This window comes from Cynocephalus volans, chromosome 1 (genome assembly GCF_027409185.1).
Source record: "Cynocephalus volans isolate mCynVol1 chromosome 1, mCynVol1.pri, whole genome shotgun sequence".
NCBI classification, from domain to species: Eukaryota; Metazoa; Chordata; class Mammalia; order Dermoptera; family Cynocephalidae; genus Cynocephalus; species Cynocephalus volans.
This window is the reverse complement of record NC_084460.1, coordinates 255,367,783-255,390,841: the sequence shown is the minus strand read 5'-3', so window position 1 is coordinate 255,390,841 and position 23,059 is coordinate 255,367,783. Positions and strand designations below refer to the sequence as shown.

The window sequence follows — 23,059 nt, the reverse complement described above, 5'->3', positions numbered from 1 at the left end:
GTGTTATTTCAAACAGCCCATCTTCAAGTTCAGAGGTTCTCTCTTCAACTTCGACAAGCCTGCTGGTTAAACTCTCCGTTGTGTTTTTTATTTCGCTGAATAATTTCTTCAGTTCAGCAAGTTCTGCTACATTTTTTTTCAGGAAATTGATTTCCTTGTATATTTCCTCTTTCAGATCCTGTATACTTTTCCTCATTTCATCATGATGTCTAGCTGAGTTTTCTTGTATCTCATTCAGTTTCCTTAGAATTATCACTCGAAATTCCTTGTCAGTTATTTCAAGGGCTTCTTGTTCTATAGGATCTAGAGTATGAGATTTATTAACTTTTGGTGGTGTACTTTCTTGATTTTTTGTATTTCTGGTGTCTTTTTTTTGGTGTTTATTCATTGTGGCAGGGGGTTTCACAGTCCACCGGTTTAAGACTAATGACTAACTAGGATGTTGCTGTGGTTGCCAATTTGGTATGGCTCCCGCCGTGACTGCTCAGTTGGCCTCTAGTGTCTTGTGTGTGTGGTTGCCTCGGGTCTTGGGCTTCTCCGGGGAGCCACCTTTCTGGTCAGCTTGTACTCTGCTGGGCTGGTGGATCACGTACCACAGGGTGTGTGATCTCTGTTGAGCTTTCACTTTCTGTACAGGACTTCTCCCCGTTCTGTGTGCTCTGGCCCAGGCTGTTAGATCGTGCAGTGGCGACCCCACCGGGTGTGTGGTTCCTGTCGAGTCTCCGCCTCCCTGGCCGCACGTCTCCCCCCTCTGTGCACACTGTGCTGGGCTGGGGCGTGTGTTCTGCACCCCTCGTCTATCAGCTGGGCCTTCAAGACCCTGCTCAGCACCGCCTCGCCCAGGAAGTCTACCAGGTTTCTGCTAGGCACAGACGACCGGTCTCTCTGGGTGGCTTTGTAGCACTGTGTAGATCTTTTTCGGGTCTTGTTCACCTTTGTATCCCCCCGGTATAAACCGAGTCTAGTGCCCGCCTGCAGCCTGCTCTCCGGCAGGTTCAAGCGGACCTGGGAACTCTCCTACCACACTATTCCCAACCAGAAATTCGTTAGGCTTTTTTCCAAACTGGTGGTCGCAGAGATGGTATCTGCCTCCCAGTAACAGGAAGTTTACCGGGGCGGAGTCCAGGGTGTGGTGGAGTGACAGTCTGCCCGCCCGTACTTCCTAGCCCTCCCAAAACTGGTCGGGACACCCCACACCCACAGCCCTGCCAGAGAACCGCGGAGGGAGTGGGAGAGGAGGTCGGCCCGCAGGGTCCGGAAAGCCCCGCGCCAGGCCAAGCAAATGGGCTCAGTGATGGCCGAGCAGGGCGGAGCTGCCCGCACCTGGGAAAATGGAGGCAGCACCGGGGCAATGAGTGGCCTGGTGGTGCAGGCGGAAGCCGCGTGGGCATCCACCCCCCCGAACAGAGCTGTGCCAGGGATCACTCACAGTGCTGTGCCAGGTCGGGCGCTCGCTCTGTCTCTGGTTTGTTGCCTTCCGTGTTCTCGGCGCTGCCGCCTCGGGCTGTTCAGTCGCGGCGCCGCTCGGGCGCTCCCAGGAATCTTCTTTAATGCCGGCCTGAAACCTCGAATCCTGAATAGGGCAGCTGGCCGCCTTCTTCAGCGCGGCCCCGGTCTCCGGGATCCTGGCTGCATCCACAGCAGCCCTGGCGCCGTGTTCCCTGTTTCAAGACTCACTTTTGCAGCTAAGAATCAGTTCTTTTCCTGCTCCACACTTCAAAGCTGTTGCCTGTAAATGAGGCAGCCTCTCCTGCCGGGGGCAAAGTGGCGTTGAGCCCCCACGACCGGCCAGCAGCAGCAGTCCTCCCTTAAGAGATGGCCAGGGGAAGGTCCACAAGTTTCCCGGCTGCCTGAGGCCCAGTGGCCACCTTTTCCACCTCAGCTACTCCGCGCCAGCCGCCGCAGCCGCCGCCATCTTGAAACCTCCATACTGCTGTATTTCTGCACTACTTCAAGTAGTCTTCTAAATCCTAAATGGTTTCCCTGCCACCAGAAATTAGTTATTTTATAAACAAGTTTTTAGTATAACACAAGCAAACCACAATTGAGCAATTATTTAATAGGATATTTAATATTTTGTACTCCTGATTTTATAGTCCCATGACTAAAAGATAGAAAACCATGGTTTTTCAAAATTAAATATATTGCATGTGGGTATAGAGTGATAGGTAACATTAGTATTAGTATAGTAGTTTTATGTTACACGCTTTTGGAAATATGTCATGCTTTGACCCTGATTGGAATTCTGTATTGCTTAAAGATACTAAAAACTTCCTCAGACTTCTAAATGATCAAAAAATATATTATTAAATATGATGAAAGTTTTTCAACCACCATTCATTAAAGGAGTTATCGTCAGTCTGTCAAGACAAAAGAATATGCAGGTTTATTTATGTGACAGTGTTAAAGTGTTTACATTTTTGCTTTGCCTTCAATATGCTTGTTTTTTTTAACAAAGATTATTTAAAAAGTAAACCATTCGTATTATTTTCTTTCAATTAAAAACACTTATGTGTATTTACTGTGTTAGTTGCTAAGTGCTTTATAAATATCTATCTATCTTGACAACTCTGTGAGGGAGATAATTTCATAATAATCACCACCATTTCATATTTAAGTTTCCATTTAATGTTCCATGAAAAAGAAACTTAAACACAGAGAGAATAAATAATTAATTCAAGGTCACTTAACTGGTAAGAGGTAGTGTCAGGATTTGAATCCAGGCTTCTTGGCTCCAGTGTTGGTTCTCTTAATTACCACCCCAGTCCTGCCTCCCTGTATTACAATTCAAATTAGATAATAAGGAGGAAATACGCATCAACTGACAACATTTTTTTGTTTTTTAAAAAATCATTGGAACTTTTGTTATTCTTGTTTGTTTGACTATTGAATTCTCTGAATCTCTGTAGAAACTTTACAGATTATCTTGTTTATTGTTTAGGTAACAGGCATTCGTGGTCGCCCAGGACCTGCAGTAAGTAGATTCCTACAAAATTTGTGTTACTGTAGTGTTTTTTGAGATCCTGAATATCTTTACAGATATATCCATGAGAAGACAATAGAATGTAAACAATGATGCTCTTTTTCTTGAAACATTTTGTCTTGAAACATCTTCAAATTTAGGCATTCCTTTGCAGCAATGAGTGACACATTGAGGACCATTCATTCTGAAATTGATCATCCTTATGGTTCCTCATGTGTTAGTGCTGCTATCGGTTATGTGAAAGGCAAAAACAATCTATTGTTAATTTTAGATTGACCTTGTTCATTGAAATTAGAGCATACTTGTCTGTTGTTTCACCGTGGTTAAAGGCAGACTACTTTTATCTGTTTAATAAAATTAAATCACAGTGCAGTGGAATTTGAGAAATTATTTATCAGAATAGCATAGGTTTAGTATAAAACACTAATTATTTCAGGTTTGGATTATCAGCAGCATTTATAGGTAACTATTTGGATAATAAACACACACACACACATTTTATGTAAATTTTAAAACACATCCAATCAACTTAAGTAAAATACCAGTACACCTTTTACAGACCTACTCTAGTCCTGAAGCTTTTGCTTTTAGATAATGCTGTATGTTGCATTGAGGAAATGCAAAATCTAATCTTCATAACTCAATTGAAATTCTTTTTTGAAGAGAAATAAAAACCACCTTGCAATTGCTATTTCGGGGCGGGGGGGGGAGGATAATTTCAGATATCAGCACAATAGCACCACTTTTGAAATAAAATAGTCATTTGTTATTTTAAAGGAGAAATAGTTTCAATTATGATTTGGAAATCATAGGTGGGTTTTAGATATACAATGGAAAGGACACAATATTGTAAATCAAGTAAAAAAACCGCACAAAGATGCTTGCACATACATAAAGCAATAGTAGGCTTAAGAGGCTTTTCTTTCCATTGCTTTCATCAGCAGCTTGAACAGTGACAAACAATATGAGGTATCATGTACCAATCTGAACTCATGCATTCCCTTGGATAATCGATCATTTGGGGGCTGCACATTTAAGTCGTTCTCCAAATCTGAACTGCATGTTTTTGTGCCCAGAATTTTGTGGCAAAGGCTTTACCTGGGAGAAGACAGAAAAAATGATCCTTAAAAATTTGCCACTACCAGTGACACACTACTATTCAGAGCTCCATGATGCTCTTATGTGGCACCTAATTCTTTTCAGAACTTCGTGCTTCAATGCTAAAATAAACAATATTTCTATATATACAGACATTTTAAATGCACATGGATTTATTCTCTGTGGTATTCAACTGAACTGAATTAAGAAGCGTGATTTCTGTTTTCTGATTTTCTTTTATCAAGCAAACCTTTAAAACAAAAACATCTAAAGTATAAATGTTTTGCAGGCATAATCATCATTTTTTGTTTTAGGGACCTCCAGGATCACAAGGACCAAGAGGAGAGCGAGGCCCAAAAGGGAGACCTGTAAGTTGGCAGGGGCTTCCTTTTTGCATATTTGTACCATGTGAGTCAGTCTGCAGGGTGCTGCCCCCGGGCTGCACCAAGGAGGTGGGGGCGCTGTTGCTCTTTCACCTGCGTATATATTTTTTATTGAAGTGTATTGATTATACATATTTGCGAGGTACAGAGTTGAACATCGATACCTGTATACAATGTGTGATGATAAAATCAGGGTAATTAGCATATTCATTGTTACAAAACTTAATCATTTCTTTGTGATGAGGACATTCGATCTCCTCTCTTCTAGCTGTTTGATAACATGCAGTAAATTTTTGTTAATTGTAGCTGCCTAGCTCGACTATGCAACCAGAGAATTTATTTTTCCTACCTAGCTGTTATGTGTCACCTCTATCAAATGTGACAAAGAATTCATGTCATGAAGTGACTGTGTAACTCTCCTGATTCAGAGGAAATTATCACAGGCTAATAATTGCCTGTTATCTTATTAGACAACACAAATGTGATTTCCTCATCCTTTATGAGGTCAAATTAAAATAAAGTAGAATTAGAGAAAACATAATTAACATGTTATTTTCCGAAGTAGTGATCCTTGAGTAAACAATTCCAAGAATGAACTGTTGAGGTGAAACACCCACATTCTGTGATCTGTGATTGCTATGAGAATAACCAAACTGGATAGAGGAAAAATAAATTACTAGAGAATAATATTTTCTTTTAAGTAACTGTACAACAAACTTATTTCCTAGTTAGTACTCTGCCTTTTTCACTGAGCAGCTGCTGCAGAGATGTCAAAAGAGTAATTTTAAAATTAACACCATTACCATACAAAGGGGACACCTTTAAATTTAAATAATCACCTCTATACGTTTGAGGTAAAACATGAAGATATTACATAATGCAACCCAAATATTTTCTCTTATAACCTCCCTGTAAAGAATAAGTATTGTTCTCCAGTTTTATGATTACAATTCTTTTTTTTATATCTTCCCCCTAAAATCTAATGTCTGCTATATTAAATACATTAATAACCACATTAATTAAATAACTAGATTAATTTGTATTTTGCTATCATCCCATTTCAATCAGAAAAATTTGTTTGTGCTGTTTAATTTTCTCTCTAATGATTTCTACTAAAATTTAAGCCTCAAAGAATTTTTGGCCTTCCAGATATGTATTTATCCATATCTGAATGGGAGAAATAGATGAGCAAGGAAGCAACAACTTTGAGTATATAAATGAGAACAAAGCATATTTTAGATCATGTCCCTAGGAACTCTTGCTACTAGCTTTGTCTTTGTTACTATTTTATGATTTTATGCCCCATTCTTCATTGCTGATCTGCTGAACTGCCTCACTAGTGTTGGTAGCTTAGTGCTGGTGGCTCTCCAGATGTCTGTCCAGGGTGTAGAATGACTGAGACAGACAGAAGATAACTTCAGTCGGGTGGAGGGTGAGTGGTCATGCAGAGAAGATTTTTCGTCAGGGTACTTGTGCGTTTGAAGTAATTGATAACACTGGATCCTAAGTCCAGGTGGAATTTTCTGTGGGGATACTGGTCAGACTTCCAGAATTCTTGGTTAAGATTCAGTGAGTCTACCCTCTAACCCTCTTACTTCTCTTCTCTTCCCTACTTAGTGTGTGATGTGGTTTATGTCCTATCTTGGTTAGGCCTGAGAAAATCAATGTGAATTGGATATGAGTGTGTGTGGATCCGTGTGTGTGTGTGTGACAGAGAAAGAGAGAGAGAGAGAGAGAGAGAGAGAGAGAGAGAGAGAAGTGGGGAGTAGTTATTTATGAGGAATTAAGCAATTAAGTGAGTCCTGGCAGATACCCAGGTAAGAAATCTCTTCCTCTCTTAATCCTAGCAAGCAATGTTGTGACAGTGATGTTTAACAACCAATTCTTTTTTTAAAAAATGTTTTTGACTTGTAGCTTTTGCTGATTTTCCTGGTGTAAATACTCCCACCATGACTAATTTCAAGCCACCGGCATAACATCACAGAATACCCACAGGTAGAATGTTTTACCTCAGGTCCCAAGCCTTCCAGGAGCTGCTTAGCTGGACTAAAGTTATGGCTGCCACTATATAGGGTGATATTGCAAACGTAAATGCCATTTTTCTTCCCTGCTTCCATTTCTATCAAACAATACAGAAGGCTCACAATGTACAGCAGTTTCTCAAGCTCGACCCTGATGATATTTTGGGCCAGATAAATCCTTATGCATTGTATGATATTTTGCAGCATTCCTGGTTTCTACCCACTAGATGCCAGTAGCAACCCCCACCCCCCATAAGATTGCGAGGTTGCCAAATCCAGGCAAAATTGCTTGGGATTGAGAACTACTGATATAGAGACTCTTGCGAAGCCTTAATACTAGCCAGTGATCATCATGACTCACTCATCACATGTCCTCAGTTTTAAGGGTACTGTCTAGGTAACTTCATAGCCACAAACTAGCAACCTGTCAGGAGATGTACAGTCAGTAGTGTGCTAAGTACTAATGGTTCTACAATATGACACTTAACCTTTATAGGTATCAGTTTCCTCATCTGTAAAATGGCAAATATACTAGTTCGTACCAGCTCTAACATTTTATTGTCTGTGTGTGTGTGTGTGTGTGTGTGTGTGTGTGTGTGTGTGTGTGTGTGTGTGTGTGTGTGTGTGTGTGTGTGTGTGTGTGTGTGTGTGTGTGTGTGTGTGTGTGTGTGTGTGTGTGTGTGTGTGTGTGTGTGTGTGTGTGTGTGTGAGAGATACTATTAACTAACAGCAAATAAAATTCTGGGCTTTACCCTTTTCTATTTGTGGACGTCGCCACCTAGTGGCAATCTACAAGTACTTTTTATTGTAGATTACTGCTTGAGCTTTTAGAGTATCCTGGAGGATGAGAGAAAATAAGTAAAACATTTACCTTATATAAAAATTATGTGATTCAGCTCACTTGGAAATATAAAAATATATCTCTTTAATGGATTCTCAAATTACAATTTGTTTTTAAAATTTATCAGTAAACATGCTCCTGTTTTATATAATTTTTTATTCTCACTTGTAATCTTGTTTATTTTGCTCACTTAATCTTGGATAAATTTCATAAATTCTTATTAATTTTAATCTAGATTTGTGTACGAGTAAATAGTGGAGGCTATTTAGAGGGGATGCCATGGAAGCACAGAAAAAATCAATGAAAAATGAATCTATAGATCAGATTTGGAAATATGATTATTAATCACAGAAGACTAGAGAAGGATACCATATATTTTGAAGATTAATATTACCCAAACTTCTCTCTACTCCCATTGACACTAAGTGTAGTTTTTGTTTTGTTTTTGGAAATCTCGCTGGGAGCAGAGATCATGTTTTAGCTCACTTTTTGCATGTAATAGTAACCTTGTCATCAGTTAACAATTGAACATTGCATAAACACGTTAACGGTTTTCCATGCAAGGCTCTATGAATAAGTCAGACTATTACTTTGTCTACACCGCCATTAAGGATATACATTTTCAGCTCATGTTGCCCACATTCATATGATCCAGGACAGCAATTAAAATCAGCCTCTATCATATATAATGAAAAGAGTGAAGTGAATTGTCAGTAGTTTAGGAGTCAGAAGGGATTTGATTTTTAAAAGATGAGAATAATTTTCTAAGAATAGAAAATGTAAATATAGTAGACATATTTTTTAATTTAATATAAATAGAATATAAATATCTTTTAAATTAGATAAATTACCTTATTTATTCCACTACTCTAAGAAGTAAACATGTCTATATGAATATTTGAATATATTAAAAATATTAATTAAATTTATGAATAGTTATTAGGCCACTCTGCTCAAAACCGTCACATGCAACCACTCCCTCTGCCACCCCAGCTTGTCCTGTGTTTACTCCCTCTGCCTTATCAGCTCATTTTTGAATAGCTTATTGTGGGTCAGTAGGTATTCTCATGTTTAAGCATGGGAAGCTTCTTTTACTATTAAACTCTAATTCGCTTACCATATTTTTCTTGATTCCTGCTTCTAATAATAAAAACTACATTATTGTATGACTTCTTTGGTCCTTTATTTCTTTTTAAAGCCTGCTGAGACGCTTCAGGGTTAACAAGCCAGAAAATACTTAATAAGACTTGTGGGAATGATGAAGTTAGGGGACGGAGCTTTTCCAGAACTGAAGACGTGGCTGTTCCCCAAGCTGCCTCCAGAATGTGGGTTAGGAGGAGGGTGGATTTTGGCAGCTGGAAATCGTTGCTCACTTCTCTGAAACTCAGGCTTGGCTGGATCACAATGCCTTTGCCTCTAATTTCTCATTGATCTAGTCCACCTCTGGGGATGGGAAGGAAAATACAGTGTACCAGACTTAATGTACTGAAGAGGACTGAAATATGAAAATGTAATAGGCATGTATCGAGTGTCTGCTGTGTACCTGCATGAAACAATTAGAAATATTAAAAACCCCCCACAAACTTCAAGCAAGGGGCCCTACTTTTTGGGGTGTGAGGTAGGGAGGTTAAGCAGGCACACGCAAAGTTATCCTAGAAATTGTTGATTAAATATCCTTGAATAGCAAAACAACCAAATGAGGAAGCTCATTCAAGAATACTGTTGAATGAAAACAATTTTATAATTATTCCAAGAAGGCTGATTACTGGGGATTTAACATATCAAGTAAATTCTTACCCATATCATGTCCCAATGGCAGTGTCGACATAGCTGATGAAATTACTGTAGGTGGCTAGGTTGCCATTCATTTTAAAAATAATCAATTCTCCATAACCATTAAAAAGTATGTGCTTTTAGCTTCCTACTAACTACATACTTGGCAGTGGGTTCTAATTGCTACTGGAATGTTTTCCCAGGGTCCTCGTGGTCCTCAGGGAATTGATGGAGAACCAGGTGTTCCTGGTCAACCTGGTGCTCCAGGGCCTCCTGGGCATCCGTCCCACCCAGGACCCGATGGCATGAGCAGGGTGAGTTATATGCAATGTTCAAGGTCATATTTAGGTAATATATTAAATTATTGATTGGTTGTTATGATTTTTAATTTTGTTAGTTCAAATATTGACGCTTGACTGTAAGAGTGGTTAAATGAATTCAATACTTTCGTGAACAACAATAAAATTGATAAATCAACAGCAAATTGTTGGAAAATTCAAAGTAGCATTTTTTAAAGGGCTGCTTCAAATTATTTGTATTTCTTAATGCCAGTTCTGGACTCTATGAACTTTGTTCTTTCTGTTGATTCTATAGGACGACTAACATTTTTCTCCTATGAATTGGAAGAGAGATAGATCTCTATCCATCTGTTGTTCTGTAGACTCAGAACACTGACAACATCTGCACCACATCAAGAGAGGATGACACATCCGTGAGGATGTACATGACGAGGCTGTTGAGTTGACACTAAAAATACTACCTAATTATTTCCCGAATTTTAGTTTTCTACCTGAAGTAAAAATAAAACAAAATGACTTTTTATATCTGCCTTTTTGAATTCTTAATGGCAGACATAGGGGATTTATGATTAGATTTCACAGCATAACAAGGGAACGTATGGAATCCGAATGGGATTTTGTTTTTACAACAGTTCACACATCTGTTTCTCAAATGATTGTAAAAGGAATTGCCAATTAATTTTTTAAAATAATAAACACATTCTTTTCCCACTAAAATCTGGAAATTAATATAACTCCTGGAATGTATATAAACAATTTTGATCAGATTGATTACCAGTGTTAATTAAATGTGAAAGAAAATGGTTAAAACTGTTTCCAATTCTTGGACCATTCAGGGATTCATTAAAAGGGTTACAAAATTTTTATCAACTCACATAAATACAATTTAAAGTTAAAGGCCTTGAACAGAGAAAGAAGAATACCATCTACATAAAATAATGTGAAATGGAATCTGGAATCTATAGAAAAAATATTTTAAAGGCATCTTTTAGGCTTTGTTCAGATGTTTGGCATGCTCTTACCATGGGAGGAAATCAGATAAAGAGATTTAAACTTGACATCAGTTAGACTGGCTCAGGACTTATCAGAATGATCCATGCTTTTGTCAAGTATCAGGCATTGGTCCCATTGCAGCAGTTGTTTTGAAGCAACATACAAAATACTAGGGATGAACGGTCAATCAAAGGCATCTACAGTAAAAAACAAACTGAATCTTTTTCTGTGCTTTAAAGTCAAAAGTTTAAAATGATTCTCAGAATAGTCGATAGAATAAGAATACAAATTCCTGAGAGTGTACATTTCTCAGTTTAAAAAGAATGCTGATGTATGTCTTTTACATGTTGCTTTTACAGCCGTTTTCAGCTCAGATGGCTGGGTTGGATGAAAAATCTGGACTTGGGAGTCAAGTAGGACTGATGCCTGGCTCTGTGGTAAGCATAAACTCTACCGATAATCAAAATACTGGTGGAAAAATAATTATAAGAAGAGAGGCTTGAGTTAGTTAGTGAAGAAATAACGTGTCTTCTCAAATACATCCGTTTATCCATCCATCCACCTGTTCATTTAATTTATTTATCAAACCCTACTTTGTGCCAGTTAAGAGCCCAGTGGTGTTTCATTCATAACTATGCAAAATATTTGTCAACATTAATAATGTCTGTATATTTCATTTAATACTTGACAATAAAGGATTTTAAGACATGTAACCACCTCACCACAACAAAAACTATGCCTTTATAATTAAAAAAACAAGACTAAACTGTTTTGTGGTACTGTTGGAAACAGTGATTTGGCAAAACTTTAAAATAAGAAATGTTTTGCTATTCCATTTTTCTTGTTTTCTACTCATTTTAAAATCGCTGGTTGCCTTATTCCAACAACTCTAAGGTTTCCTGGCTGGACCTTCTCTTATCCCTATCCTCTTGTGAATTTCAACAGCCAGAAAGATTCCCATTTTTTTCTGGGCAAGTACTTTAACCTGGTATTTAGAGCAATGCAATCTCATTAAATGAATTAACACTTTTCAAACAGATTCTCCCATGCTTTTTTGCTCATAGTATCATTCAAAAGCATCCCAGATTAATGGAATTTCAGGCAATAAGAAGTGTAAGATCAACCCAGAGATAACCAGCCCTTCTACCCATCCTTAAGGCCAGCATCATGCATACCTCAAACATTGCTTGTATATTTTTAAAGGTACTGGTAGTATAGTGTCATTCAGTGATTATCTTGAGATATTTTTCTGAGATATATGAGTTTTTATCCTTTTGAAGTTTAAATTACATATGTGTTTGTTTATTCTTTAAAAGGAGCTTTATTTTCTTACTAACTCAAATATCTGATCAATTCAAAATAAAAATTTAGGTGTTTTACCCTAAGAATGAACTTGATTTTAATTTAATTAACTTTATTTTTTTAAAGTGTGACATTTAAAAATTATATGTACATATATTAACAAATTTTTTAAAATTGTATTTTCCTTTTCTTCTCTTCATTATGCTTTAGAATAATCATTTCATGTTTAAATGAGCAAAGCTTTGTGGATTCTTTCAATGTACATTGTGAAAGAAAGAAATAACCTAGAAAACTTCATGCCCCACATAATTTTAAACTGACATTTAAAATAATCTAATCATTATTGTTGATGGCTTCATAAACCTTTAATTCAACTTGTTCATTTAAGTTACAAAAGTTATCTGCTGTGAAGCCGAAGAATTAAATAGGCAGTTTGATTACTTTATGCCTGCCAAGATTTTTCTTTATTTGGATATTCTGCTTTAACAGAACCACCCTTTAAATATGCAAGTTTTCTTGTCCTAAAGATACTGGGTGTGTATAGACATATTGTTAATTTCTCTTTATGACACAGCGGGAATTATAAAATTATCTCAAATGTTGTGCAAACTTTAATTTCAGATGTACAAAGGTTGTACAAGCTTTCATTTTTTGCATTTAGCTGCCTTCCAGATGACTACAGATGGAGAATGTTATCATCCCCTTCTGTCAAAGCTTCACTTTTCCAGATTCTAAAGCTAATTCAATGTTTTTGAAATGTTGGACCTATGCAACTTTTTTTCTCATTTGTTTTTAAGGGTCCTATTGGCCCAAGGGGACCTCAAGGTTTACAAGGGCAGCAAGTAAGTCCTTTTATGATTAAATCACATACTGTAACAAAAAAATACAAATAAGGTCAATGTGACATGGCTGCTTTTGGCTGGCCTTTAAATTGCATATTGTGATGCTTACTTTGAATGGACTGTATTAAATCATTTTTGCTCACTTAGAAATAGATGCAGTATTTTTTTTCAGTTTCTTCATGAGGCTAAATTTTTATCATGATTTCTTTATTAGTCTTGTATTACAGATTAGAAAACTGAGTTATAGACAGATTAAGTAACTTGCTCAGAGTCACCTAGCTGGAAAGTGATGGAACCAGCAGTCTGAAAAACTATACTATATATTGAAGAGTATAGGATTTAGTATTCTATTTTCCTTTGGTTTGGTTATATAATTTGTTCTCAATTTTAGGGTGGCGTAGGACCTACAGGACCTCCTGGAGAACCTGGTGATCCTGGACCAATGGTAAATGTCAAGTAAGCATGTAGACCCAGTTACATATGAGTCCACCATTGTAATGATGCCACGAGTTATTTGTTTTACTGGGTTCTCTGTAATGTAGCAAGAAATGAAATCCAGTTTGGGAGCCCTGTACTTAAGCTGTATATAAGAGTATTTAAATTCAAAGTCTTATGGATTGTACTTAAGCTGTATATGAGTATTTAAATTCAAAGTCTTTGAATATGGTCAGTAGACAGTGTGGAGATATTTCCATTTGTGCAATTACACTTTTTTTTTTTCCTGTGAACACTTGATCAGAGGAATATAACATAAAATTCATAATAAAACTATTTTCTCTGATATTTTTCATTTGTCTCAACAATATTTTGGATTATGTCATTGCATGGTATAGGTAAATATACGTAAATATTCCTTTTCTCCTTTTGTTTTATTTTGTCATCAGGGTCCAGTTGGTTCACGAGGACCAGAGGGCCCTCCTGGGAAACCTGGTGAAGACGTGAGCTGCCTTTCTTCATTTTACTTGAACTATAGTGTTAACAAGAACATTGTGCATTAACTCCCATTTCATTTTTTTTTTTTTGCACCTTTTTATCATCCATTAAATTCAATCTAAACTGGAAAACTCAAAATGGAATTTTACAAAAATCTAAAAGGGCTCTTCACTTTGATAGTATTGTATTGTTAGCTACTGTTTCTCCCCTGCATTCTGCAGGTTTTTCATTAAGATTTCTCCCAGAAACATTAGAATTGTTGTAACAATAAGTACAACCTTTGCTGGTGGAACCAATGAAATGATCTGAAAGAAAAAGACCATTGCTCTGATGACAATACATCATCATGAAGTCTTCATTAAATGGAATTTTAAAAATGTATTAGTGGTATAACACCAATATGGCTCCCTAATGCTGAAAAAGTAATTTCTTCAATTTGATTTTTAATTAAAGTTAAGATTCATCTCCAGATTTTAACATTAAGAACACGTGATCAAAGAATAGTGTGCAGCAACAGATTAGCTTCTCTAGATTCTTAGTTGTACCAAAATTGAAGATAAAATGATGGGTAAGCCATTAATTTCTTTGTGACACTAAGCCAAATAAATATTTTCTCTTTGTGAGTCATGAGATTTATTTAAGCAGATTACATTGAATTTGGTCATAGAGAAAAAATATCTCCGGTATTTTTTTTTAATTGGATGGAAATAAATGGCAAGTAGTATTTTAAGAAGCAACATTTCAATTCAAAGCCACATGAGAATATAGAAATTTATAGCATATATGTGTGTTTAAGTGTGTTTGTGTGCAAATTTTGACATTCATAAAATGGTGAGCTAGATCAGACTAGGATAACTTATATTTGTTTCTCTTTCTGGATAAATTAATGACAGCTTTACAAACTGACTTGCAAATTGGATTGCTATCAGGAATAGAGCTGAGGTTTTTTTGTTTGTTTGTTTGTTTTTACACCATTTAGAACATTGCACATGAACTTTCTTAAGAAAACTTTTTATCTGTAATTTACTTGTCATCTAGCCTCATAGAAGAACATTTTAATCCCTCTTCACCTTCCCCAAACCTTGTTTTTTTTTTTTTCCATAAAGGGTGAACCTGGTAGAAATGGAAATACTGGTGAAGTGGGATTTACAGGATCTCCAGTAAGTTTATATTTATCAATATAATATAAGTCAAGCATATGACATATGACATAAAGACAAACTTAAAAAAATAAAGAACATTATAATTAACTCACAATTCATTGTTGGCACATGTGTTAGATACTAGGTGAACACAGACAAACAAACAATGTTAAAATATAAAATGTCACAGGACATTTTGCCAAAGTGATAGATAACTCCAAGTCCCTGCTTGGCATTGACACCATATGAATAACCAGAGAAGTACATTGCAACTTAACACGCATATTCTCCAAATCGAGTATCAAGCTTTAAGAAAATAAGAAATTTTTTTTTTCAGAAAATGTCACCAGCCTGACCTATTTACAATTCACAATATCTTAATTCTGTTTATTTAAAAAATATTTTAATTTTATATTGTCCCACCTGTCTAAAACAATAGCTCAAAAGAAAGTTTGTTTGTTAACTTGTTTTTATATTGGCAAGAGACAATAAATTGTGGACAAGATGCCTCTTTGGCTACTCCTCAAACCTTAATGTTTGCTGAAATTCTTGATTAATGTTCTGGGCCTTAAAAATCTTATGACAAGATAACGATTGCCAGCCCTCATAACACAGCCATTTTCTTCCTCTTTGGCTCATTGAAGGAACAGGTCCCTAGTTACGTGCTCCTCCAGAATTCAGAACCTGGGCTAACTGGCCATACTCTGAACCCACCTGTCATTACTTTGCTAGGCCCTCCTCTAGGATGTGCCACACAAGCAGTGGGGAAAATTAGAGAATGATAAGCAAGCCAAAATTGTCCTCAAACATTCCTATTCTTACAATTTCTCCTGCCTAAGCTAATTCAGCCTCCAAGTTACTATATTTCTTGTAATTTCCTCATGTTTCTACCACCCAGTACAACCAGTCGTCCTGCATTACTCTGTTTGCTTTCTGAAAATCGATCAGCTTTAATGCTAGGATTTTTTTTAAACAAATAAACACTGATCTTTTAAAGGAATTTATAGGGCCCTGAGGATTATTTAGTTTCAAATATAAAACCAATCCCCAGCTCCCTGCTCTCTTTCCTTTCCTCCCCCAGCAGCCTGGGAAGTCAATACAGACAAAGGCATGAGGCCTTGTCATTAACCCAGATGTCCTTTTCCACCAGTCCAGGCTGCAAACCCCTGTGTCCTACTGCACTCCTGCACACTTTCATAGCCTGGGCCCTCCGTGGGGAGGAAGGGTGCTGGCCAGCACATCCCAGATGCAGTCTGCAAGCTCAGGATAACAACGTGTGACTGCGCTGTGATGACAGTCCTGGGTCAGCAGAATGAGAACTTTTTATGAGCATTCCTACATCTGGTTCATTTTCTTGTTATATTAGGGATATGTAATCACATGAGAATTTCTCTCACAGACCATAAAAATTGAAGTTAATTAATTATTTGGAATAACATAGCTCAGCAATTCCCCTATAGGCTTATGGATGTGTACTGAGTTGCCTGCTCAGGATGGAGGGGAGCTAAATCTCAGTAAAAGGGAGCATTTCAGTTGAAAAACTTACAGGGAATTCTTGACTTGAAAGAATTCCTCAGTAGGGTTGTGTAAACAGAAGAATTAGTGGGATTTCATTTGTTCAGAGAGCATGATTGATGTTCCCTTACTGTGACAACCCCCAGAACACTAAGAAAATTTTCCTTGCAAGAGGTCACAGAAAAATTACTGCTTTGATTTTTATCATATGGGTTTCACTTATTGAGTTGCTTATTAATCATGTAAATAGGGAAGCCTATGAATATGCAGAGCAGAAAGATTTTGCCATCTGTATGAGATTGTGCTAGGACTGAGAAGTTTTTTAAGAAAGGGTTAGGTAAAGAGTTGTGAGTGTCAGAAGTATTAAACCATTTCTTCAATCAGTGGTTTATCCAATGATTATTCACTAAATGCCCACTAAACAGGCAAAAGGCTACATGCCAGGGATATGTAGAGAGGTTAATAATAATAACTGATAATAACTGATAACTTCAATATATGCCATCAGGGTGCTCAATCTACTGGTGGCAGTTGTAATGGTGATTCAATGCAAAACCAAATTAACGTAGGCAACGAGAATATGTAAATAATGAAGTCACTGGGCTATTATCTATTTTAAGAGAGTATAAAGAAAATGTTTCAAGCATCATTTCAAAATAGTTGTATCATTGGATTTGATTTTCTGTTGTATTTCTATTTTTTAAATTTATTTAATGTGCTTTGGTGGAAGATGCACAGAATTAGCAGATACTAAGAAATTATAGAGTCAAGAAACCAAGTCATTCTCACATATTCTGACCTTCCTTTCTATTGAATATTTTATTTCCCCATTTAGTTTTTTAAAAATCATAAATCCACAAAACTTCTCCTGAATATGTGATTTAAAAAACTCCTGATTGCATTATAATAATATCCCTGTCAGATTCTACTGCCAATATTCAGAAATTCACAGCAAATAAAACACATTGATTTGCTACAAATGTATTTACTTTTCTACCACATATAAAGCACAACATAAAGGAGGGAAAGCATATTTTCCCTTAAATTTCTCTCCTGAATTTTTTTCCTATAACATGACTGGGTCGATTCAGATGTTGAACAAGTTGATTCACGATTATTGTCTAGTTTTTTTCTTTCCCCACACTATTAATTCTAACACAGTGATATTATTTGAAAATTTTAAAATATCATTAAATCAATACCTAGCATTAATCCATGTCTTTGTGTAAGTCATGTTTCCATTTCCAACAGCATGTTTACTTTGTTAATTTTTGATCACCCAGGTATACTTTGACAGAGCAGTGTAAATTGTTCTTTTTTCTTCTTTAGAATGTTGGTGAAAAACTGTGTATCAGATGTTTTCTGGAATAAAAATGTGTATTAAGCAATTTCTTATTAAAATGCCTTATTTATTTTTTATTTCCCTAGGGGGCTCGAGGCTTTCCTGGGGCTCCTGGTCTTCCAGGCCTGAAAGGTCATCGAGTAAGTTCAATCCACTGTAATCCTCTCAGATACTATGGTTTACTGAGTAGGGTCTGGGAAGCATTACCTTTGAAATCTTTACAAGTCCATTTGTCAATTGTTCTTAACTGGCTGTGGTTGCAGTATTCATCTGTGGTCAATGAAATCACAATACTTCCTTATGTTACCTTTGAATTTCATTTGATTCTATAAAGAAATATATTTTGAGTTCTTACTAAATATTGGATACTATGCTACAAAAGAGGAAACAATGATGAATGAGAAAAGTCTCTGGCTTATAGCTTCAGGCTAATAAAAAACACAGTTAAGAAAACAGGCAATTAATACATAGTGGAATAAGTGACACGATACAAGCAGAGAGTGCATTAGGTCGCAGGAGGGGCCCAGTCACCCCAAGTTTGGAAAGCAATAGAATACTTCTTTTATAATTCAAGATAATTAATATGTAACTATTATATATTGTGTGCATATACAACCTATCTATCTTTCTATGTATCTATCTTTTACTTATCTATCTGAAAGCAAGGCTGATATTCATTCAATATACACTGACTAGCCTCTGTTTTGAGTAGTTGATTAAAGTGTTTGCTGCTGTAGCAGTTATTAAATGTTTTGAATATCACCCTGGATATAACTCATATTTTATAACTAGATGAACTTTATAACTATACGTTTCAATATACACTGACTAGCCTCTGTTTTGAGTAGTTGATTAAAGTGTTTGCTGCTGTAGCAGTTATTAAATGTTTTGAATATCACCCTGGATATAACTCATATTTTATAACTAGATGAACTTTATAACTATACGTTTCCTCTAAAACCACCATAAGTTTTTTATTTGTAGCTATAGATTAAATTTCTATGAAGTCACAAATGTTCGAATGGTGAGAACATTGCAAGTTGAAAATTTTATTAAAAGGGGAAAACTCTAGTTTTCTTTGAATAGACTTTCAAAAAAAGTTGAGAATTTGGAAATATTTTAAGCAACAACTTTAAATTTCGGATTTGTTTTCATAAGGCATTTTTTGTGAGCTTATTTTTGTTTCTTTTATCTTTTGCTATAATTTCTTTGTTTCTTTTATCTTATTTTCTTTTTGTTTCCGCTTTTGAGAATCACAAGAACAGGATACAAATACAAATTTATGTTTTTCTTCTCAGGGACACAAAGGTCTCGATGGCCCTAAAGGTGAAGTTGGAGCACCTGGTTCCAAGGTACTTGCATAACACCTCAATGTAACCTCACTATAGCCTTTCAGTTTTGCTTCAAATGTTTACAGATTTTTCAGAACTACCTTAGATAATTCTGGATGAAAGAAGGCTATAAATAAATAAATAGTTAGGTAAATAAATGTAATTTTTCATAGATAGGGCAATGGCTTGACCAGAATAGGTGACATGACCAGACCGTGCCACCAAGAATAGCCACCATGGCATTAGGTTTCTGCCATGAAAGATGGGTGTTGTCTTTATAGGAAGATGGCCCTATGAATCTGCTCTCTAAAAGACATTCCCTTGTTTCTCTTCTTTAAAAGTTTCTGAGAGATTTAGATGTTTTTTTAGCCCTGCTGCTTAGTACCTTTTAATCCCAGGGCCTTCTGGCCATTGTTTCTTCCCCAAATTGATTTATGTTTCTTGAGGGAGAGAAAAATCAAGGTAGTGTAAAGGAAGCATCATAAGATATAGATGTGGAAAAGAATTTGGTTTTAATATTTTTATTTCTAAGTCTCTTATAATAGATCGTAAGGAAATATTACAGTCAATTTCAGCTTGTAAAGTTTTACTTGAGACATATCAGGCGTAGACATATAATTACTTCTTTGAGCTAATTACTGTGGCTATATGTGATAGTTTCCATCAATCTTGCTTAAATCCCCACTTTTATTTTAGACTTATTTCTATAGAAACTACATTTTTATTGCATTTTAAGTAAAAGTAATAAAGTTCCGAGATCCTTCATTGAAAGTACACTTTTAAATGTCTTCTTTGAGAAAATGCCTTTAAAATTATATACACTTGGAACAAAGTGATGTAAATATCAATTATAAGTTCTCATACTATAGTATAGTCTCATTTTGGCTTTAGGGTGAAGCAGGCCCTACCGGTCAAATGGGAGCCATGGGTCCTCTGGTATGTATTTGTTTCTTTGTTATTTCTTTGCTTTTTAGATTATATTAAAAGAATGTTTAAATGATAAAATTAAAAAGACACAAAGAACATATGTTAGCTGGTGAAATAATCTTGATTACTGGCTGATAGACAAGCATAACAAGAGAATTGGACCCTTAGAATGAAAAAGACTTCCTGCATTTTATTGATTTTCTTAACTGTTGAATGCTCTTATACTTTTTCTATACTCAGTGATCAAATCAAGATTATTGTAGATTCAGCTTGTTAATGCTAGGTTAAGTAAAATCTGTTTATGTAAGAGGTGGTAGGTAGGTTACACATCTCCACAGGTGGAGAGTTTTGAAAAACTGCTCCTAAAAATATTGCTGCTTGGTGGAAAATTATATTGTCTCAACCTCAGTGAGTAGTGTAGTCAAATTATCCTTAGGGTTTAAGTTAGGTGCTTCAAGAGGTATTTTTTCTTTCTCATCAACAGGGTCCCAGAGGAATGCCAGGAGAGAGAGGGAGACTTGGGCCACAGGGTGCTCCTGTAAGTATACCCTCTTTTATTTATACTGCTGAGATGTGTATTTCAACTCTTTTTCAGGTTCGCTTTACTGAATATGCCTTTTTTTTTTTTTTTTGTCCTTTTTGTGACCGGCAGCACCGCACTCAGCCAGTGAGTGCACTGGCCATCCCTATATGGGATCCGAACCCGCGGAGGGAGCGCAGCGCTCCCAGCGCCGCACTCTCCTGAGTGCGCCACGGGTCGGCCCTGAATATGCCTTTTAAGCAAGATTAAGAGTACTTGTTACTGACTTTTTTTTTTCTTTTTCTTTTGGAATAAATTTATATTTACAGAAAAGTTGAAAAGATAGTATAGTGAGTTCCCATATACCCTGCCTGGCTTTTCTTAATGTTAGCATCGTACATAACCACAGTACATTTGTTACTTACTTATTTAAATACAAAAATTAAGAAAATAATGAAAACATAGCAGCATGGAATATAGTTCATAGAAAACATGTACTATGGATAGTAATAAAATTATAATACCTGGAAACATTTATCATGCACTTGCTATGTGCCAAGCATTCTTCCAAGCAGTTTATTTCATGTTCATCACAATTCTAAAAGGTAGGTACTATGAGTGTACCCTTTGAAAGGTCTGAGTCTCTTGATCATTTGTCTTTGATTTATTTTAATTGTACAGATTAATAAATAACTTTGCTGTCTGATCATATATCTTGAACCTGGGTAGGTGGCATACTGCCAGTTTTCTTCACAACTCTCTGAAGGTTGAGCTATGCTGGCTAATATTTCAATCTCATAGTCCAATACATTGTACCTACTTTGCTTTTGATAGTTAAGGATTGCCACCTCACCTCTATTATTTCAAGATCATATCATCCCCGTTACTATCAGGAATCCCAGCTTTACAGCATACCCTACTATTGCGCCTAGCCCACAGAGGACAAACACCTCAGGACTTCTCAATGGTACCAAAGACAGGCCCTGGTTTGGAAAGAGTAAGACCCTCTCAGCAGGCCATTCCTTATTACTTTGGTAACAGAGTGTCCTATGGGAATATAGAGAATAATGTAGAATATAGCCAGCTGTTGGCTTATCCAAGCTTACATAGTATATCCAATCTAGTATGTTCACTTTTCTGTGCTTTCTTCTACTATCTGCCAAGGCAGTTCTGGCTTTTCTACCTAAATATGGGCCATTGCTCTTTCTAAGTTGCCAACAGTCATCTCCGATGTTAGTAGTATGTCCCAGGGTCCTTACCAGGGTCTTAAATTGTATATCATGGGAGAGTGCTTCCAAATCATTAAAGTTCTCCAACTTTATATCCTGTCCTTCTTGATCCAGCACCTTAGGATCTACACCCATAAATTCTCTCTTGGATCTTGCCTCTACATGATGTTTAGGTCTTAGAGATCTTTTGGTATATAATCACGTTTTTTTAAAAATCAGGAATAATACTTCCTTCAGGGGGTCTGAGATTTCAAAGTTCTTAAGTATGTCAACCAGATATCCCAATGCCAAATCTCAGGGTCTCACTCCTTGCAATCCAGGACCTTGATCATGACATTACAGACTTTCCAGTTTGAGAATTCAGTCTTCTCAAGAGCTCTTACACACTTACCATTAAGTCCTGGGCCTAATATTCAGCTTTTTTACTCCTCTGTGGTTGCAGAAGATGAGAATCTTTTAAAATACTGCCAAGGAGCTTCACATTGGTGATTAATCACCATCTGCCTTTCAATGTCTTTCTCCAAAAGATGCAATCAGCAAGACATGAAATTCCATTCCCCTAAACCTCTATTTCCCCTAAACCTTCTCGAATGCCTGAGATATTGTATCTGTAGTCCATGCCCTCACACTTGCACGCTATCTCAGTTCACCACTGGAGACAATATTTACCATTGTAACACTACAGCAATGTCAAGTGTGACCCATATTCCATCTATCACCAGTTGACCAATGAGGAATTTAGCTTAAAAATTTCATTTTAGAGTCTGCTTTCTTGTGCCACTTCTGGAACCAATCAGCTTTGTATAAATGTGTATTTTTATTGTTAACCTGGTGAAGATTGTTGTCAGTTTACTTTAATATTTATTCTTCAATTTTTAATGTGGAAATTTTTTGTTAAGCAAATGAATTATAAAAAAAAAATGGTAGAAAATTTAATCTTATCCTCTTTTGTCTCTTTTTTCCCCTAATTAGGGACAACGAGGTGCACACGGTATGCCTGGAAAACCTGGACCTATGGTGAGTTGTATTACTTTCATATTCATCCATTAATATATTCACTCATTCTTCCATTTGTTCATTCACAAACAAATGGAGCACCCACTATGCTCCAGACACTAGGAAGAAAAAGATGATAATCACACAGTACTTGTCCTTGAAAACTTCTCTATTGAGGAAGAGAGATATATTAATTAATATTGGTTGCATAATGCTATTGCTAACTGCTATAATCTAAAATACAACTTGAGGCATGGGAGCATAGAGAAGGAAGTAGCTAAACCTACAGTGTAAGAAGGATGTCAAGGAAGACTTAAAAAGGAGCAACTTACAAGTCAAATCTTGAAAGATGAGTATATAAAATGGGTAAGAATACAGCATGGTCCATAGGAAGGACAGATGAAAAAACATGGTGAGCTCAGGGAAGTGCTAGGAAGGTAGAATTGGATTGGGAAGGAAAAGCCAGATCATGACGCACTGTATTTACCATGTGAAAGGTTTTTTGAGCTCTTTTCTATTGTAGTTAATGAGAGACCACTCATTGATTTAAACAGAAATGTCATGACTAGAAAGATCATATGCTGGTAAA

General features: G+C 36.4%; 1 protein-coding gene across 1 annotated transcript in view; it reads left to right on the top strand.

Annotated features, from left to right (window-relative positions):
* COL5A2 (collagen type V alpha 2 chain) overlaps window positions 1-23,059 on the top strand; it is a gene marked incomplete at its 5' end in the record, with an annotated part of 141,469 nt that overhangs the window by 80,608 nt on the left and 37,802 nt on the right. Inside the window, 13 exons of the mRNA XM_063086042.1 lie at window positions 2,942-2,974; window positions 4,396-4,449; window positions 9,303-9,413; window positions 10,751-10,828; window positions 12,491-12,535; window positions 12,927-12,980; window positions 13,420-13,473; window positions 14,575-14,628; window positions 17,554-17,607; window positions 18,766-18,819; window positions 19,690-19,734; window positions 20,210-20,263; window positions 22,447-22,491. Coding sequence (XP_062942112.1) covers window positions 2,942-2,974; window positions 4,396-4,449; window positions 9,303-9,413; window positions 10,751-10,828; window positions 12,491-12,535; window positions 12,927-12,980; window positions 13,420-13,473; window positions 14,575-14,628; window positions 17,554-17,607; window positions 18,766-18,819; window positions 19,690-19,734; window positions 20,210-20,263; window positions 22,447-22,491 — 735 coding nt within the window. The remainder of the gene's footprint in view (window positions 1-2,941; window positions 2,975-4,395; window positions 4,450-9,302; window positions 9,414-10,750; window positions 10,829-12,490; window positions 12,536-12,926; window positions 12,981-13,419; window positions 13,474-14,574; window positions 14,629-17,553; window positions 17,608-18,765; window positions 18,820-19,689; window positions 19,735-20,209; window positions 20,264-22,446; window positions 22,492-23,059) is intronic.